Source organism: Schistocerca serialis, chromosome 6, assembly GCF_023864345.2.
Source record: "Schistocerca serialis cubense isolate TAMUIC-IGC-003099 chromosome 6, iqSchSeri2.2, whole genome shotgun sequence".
Classification (NCBI taxonomy): Eukaryota; Metazoa; Arthropoda; class Insecta; order Orthoptera; family Acrididae; genus Schistocerca; species Schistocerca serialis.
Window position 1 is genome coordinate 626,552,218 of NC_064643.1, and position 2,122 is coordinate 626,554,339.

At 36.9% G+C, this 2,122-nt stretch overlaps 1 protein-coding gene across 1 annotated transcript; it reads right to left on the reverse strand.

Moving 5' to 3' along the window:
* Positions 1-1,004: 1,004 nt before the first annotated feature.
* LOC126485009 (piggyBac transposable element-derived protein 4-like) lies at positions 1,005-1,859 on the reverse strand. Its single transcript, XM_050108613.1, has one exon. The coding sequence runs from the start codon at positions 1,857-1,859 to the stop codon at positions 1,005-1,007; it is 855 nt and encodes a 284-aa protein (XP_049964570.1).
* Between the last annotated feature and the right edge of the window lie 263 nt (positions 1,860-2,122).

Genomic DNA, 2,122 nt, shown 5'->3' on the forward strand with positions numbered 1-2,122 from the left:
GACAGCCTCTGGGTATGTCTGCGCACTACGTCACCAGTATTTCGTACGTTGCGCTGCAGAGGGTAATTACAGAGGCTGTGTATATGTTGTCTATTTGATGTGAAATTCTGCAAAACAGTTTCTACTTGAAGTAAAGCATAAATTAACACCACACTGCTCAGAAATATTGTAAGTGGGATTTTCAACTCACTTTGAAGCACAATGAACACATCTCTTCCTTACGTCTAATTTTATCATTCGGTGCTCTGGACTCTTTGGATTGCGACTGGTCTGCAACCCTCTTGATGTTTTCACTACTGTTGATAAATTCCTTTGTCGACTTAAATAATTCCCAATTACATTTCTCGCAGTGCATTGTCTGAACTCTAGGGATGATAGTGTTGATTTGAATCCTGATTCTTCTGCCAATTTTGAATATATTACATACGCATTGTTTACACTAATGTCAAGATCAAAGAAAATTCTCAGGCAATACTTAATCTTTGCCTTCCTGTCGATCCCATAAGTTACTTTCTTCTGGTCCATAAGGTCCACCCCTCTCATCCACTTGTTGCACTTTCTTGTCATAAGAGGACACTGAACATTGATCTTTTCAGAAGAACCAGACTGACACCTCTTCACTGTCGTACATGGTATTGGGGAAATAAAATTAGTCAGTAGAAAAGCTGGCTTGTTATCCATCCGTTTGAGGATTGTCAGACCATTGCTACTGAGACTGTATGAATCACCTCTTTTCATTTCCTTGTCTGGAGGGAATGTCTTTGGGATGTTTTTACGATTGTTGCGCACTGTTCCACATGATCTGATATTTTGTACACCAAGGTAATACTGCAAAGCTGGAGAGTTAAAGAAGTTATCTATGTAAATTTCACATTCCAGTCCGGATAGTGATTTTGTCAGTTGCAGAACTACTGACTCACCAAGCCCTACTTCAGGAGCTGAGTTTTTTTGCCAGTGTATAAATCACATTCAAATAGGTAGCCAGTTTGCGAATCACATCTGCATCACATTTTGAAACCCCATTTGACTGGCTTATTTTTGACATACTGTCGCATAATATTATGTCCTTTGAATCTGATCATATGCTCATCTACAGACTGAGCCCTAGTTGCACTAACAGATTCCTGGAAGGTTTTGTTCAAATGGGTAATTACAGGTCTCACTTTGTATGTGCGGGCTTCCTTTATTGACTGATCTGCATTGTTGGAAAAATGTAAGTACTTTCGAATCTCTTCAAACCGATGTAGTGGCATAATCTGAGCTATATAAGGAACACCTAAATCGAGTTCAGTTGCACAGTAGCTTCTAAATGTAGGCAAAATATAGTACTCCATTACCATGTTCATACCAAGAAATGCCTTGATTTCATCTTCATTTGTGCTGAATGCGTTGCCTGATTGTTCTGCATACCGAATACTTTCAGGAATTAATGTATCATACACCAAATCTTTTAGGCCAATAGTGGAAGAAAAAATTTCAAATGGCTGTGAAATTTCTCTATTTTCACTGACACTAAACAAAAGCACTTTCCCAAATTCATGATTCATGTTATCACTGAACTGTCTTGGTTGGTAAGTTCTGGACCATTTAAATTCTGGTAAATCTGGAAGGGAATCAGGTACCTCAGCATTTGGTTCTGATATTTCGTCTGTATGCCTTCTTTTGCTGGGTGGGTTACGTATTTCTTTTTCAGGATCTTCTATAATAACATGTTCTCTTTCATCTTCCATATCTCCTTCAAGAAAAATTTTATCTTCTTCATCCAGTAACAGATTATCTTCGTCATCACTACTGCAAGCCTCCAAAATCTGCATAACTCTTTCATCAGTAATGAAAAATTCTCTTTTTCTGGAGCACATGACCTAAAAGCAGATTTGTAATTATAACAGTACAAATTTTTCCCGCTTATTTAGTAAAATGAAAGATAATATATTTTCAACCGAATTTTAAATACCATTCTGTTAATTTTTTTTTTTGACGTAATTGTAACGATTTCATGACATTCTAAAACAAGTACACAAATTACCATTGTGGTTCATTGGGACAACTATGTCCCAAAGACTGAAAATAAAGATTTCCACTGATGAAATACAGTTATTTTCTAAATGAATGGTCTAAAGTA

Excerpts from the sequence above, each read along its gene's own strand:
- LOC126485009 (XM_050108613.1), bottom strand. The coding sequence starts at position 1,859 with ATGTGCTCCAGAAAAAGAGAATTTTTCATTACTGATGAAAGAGTTATG.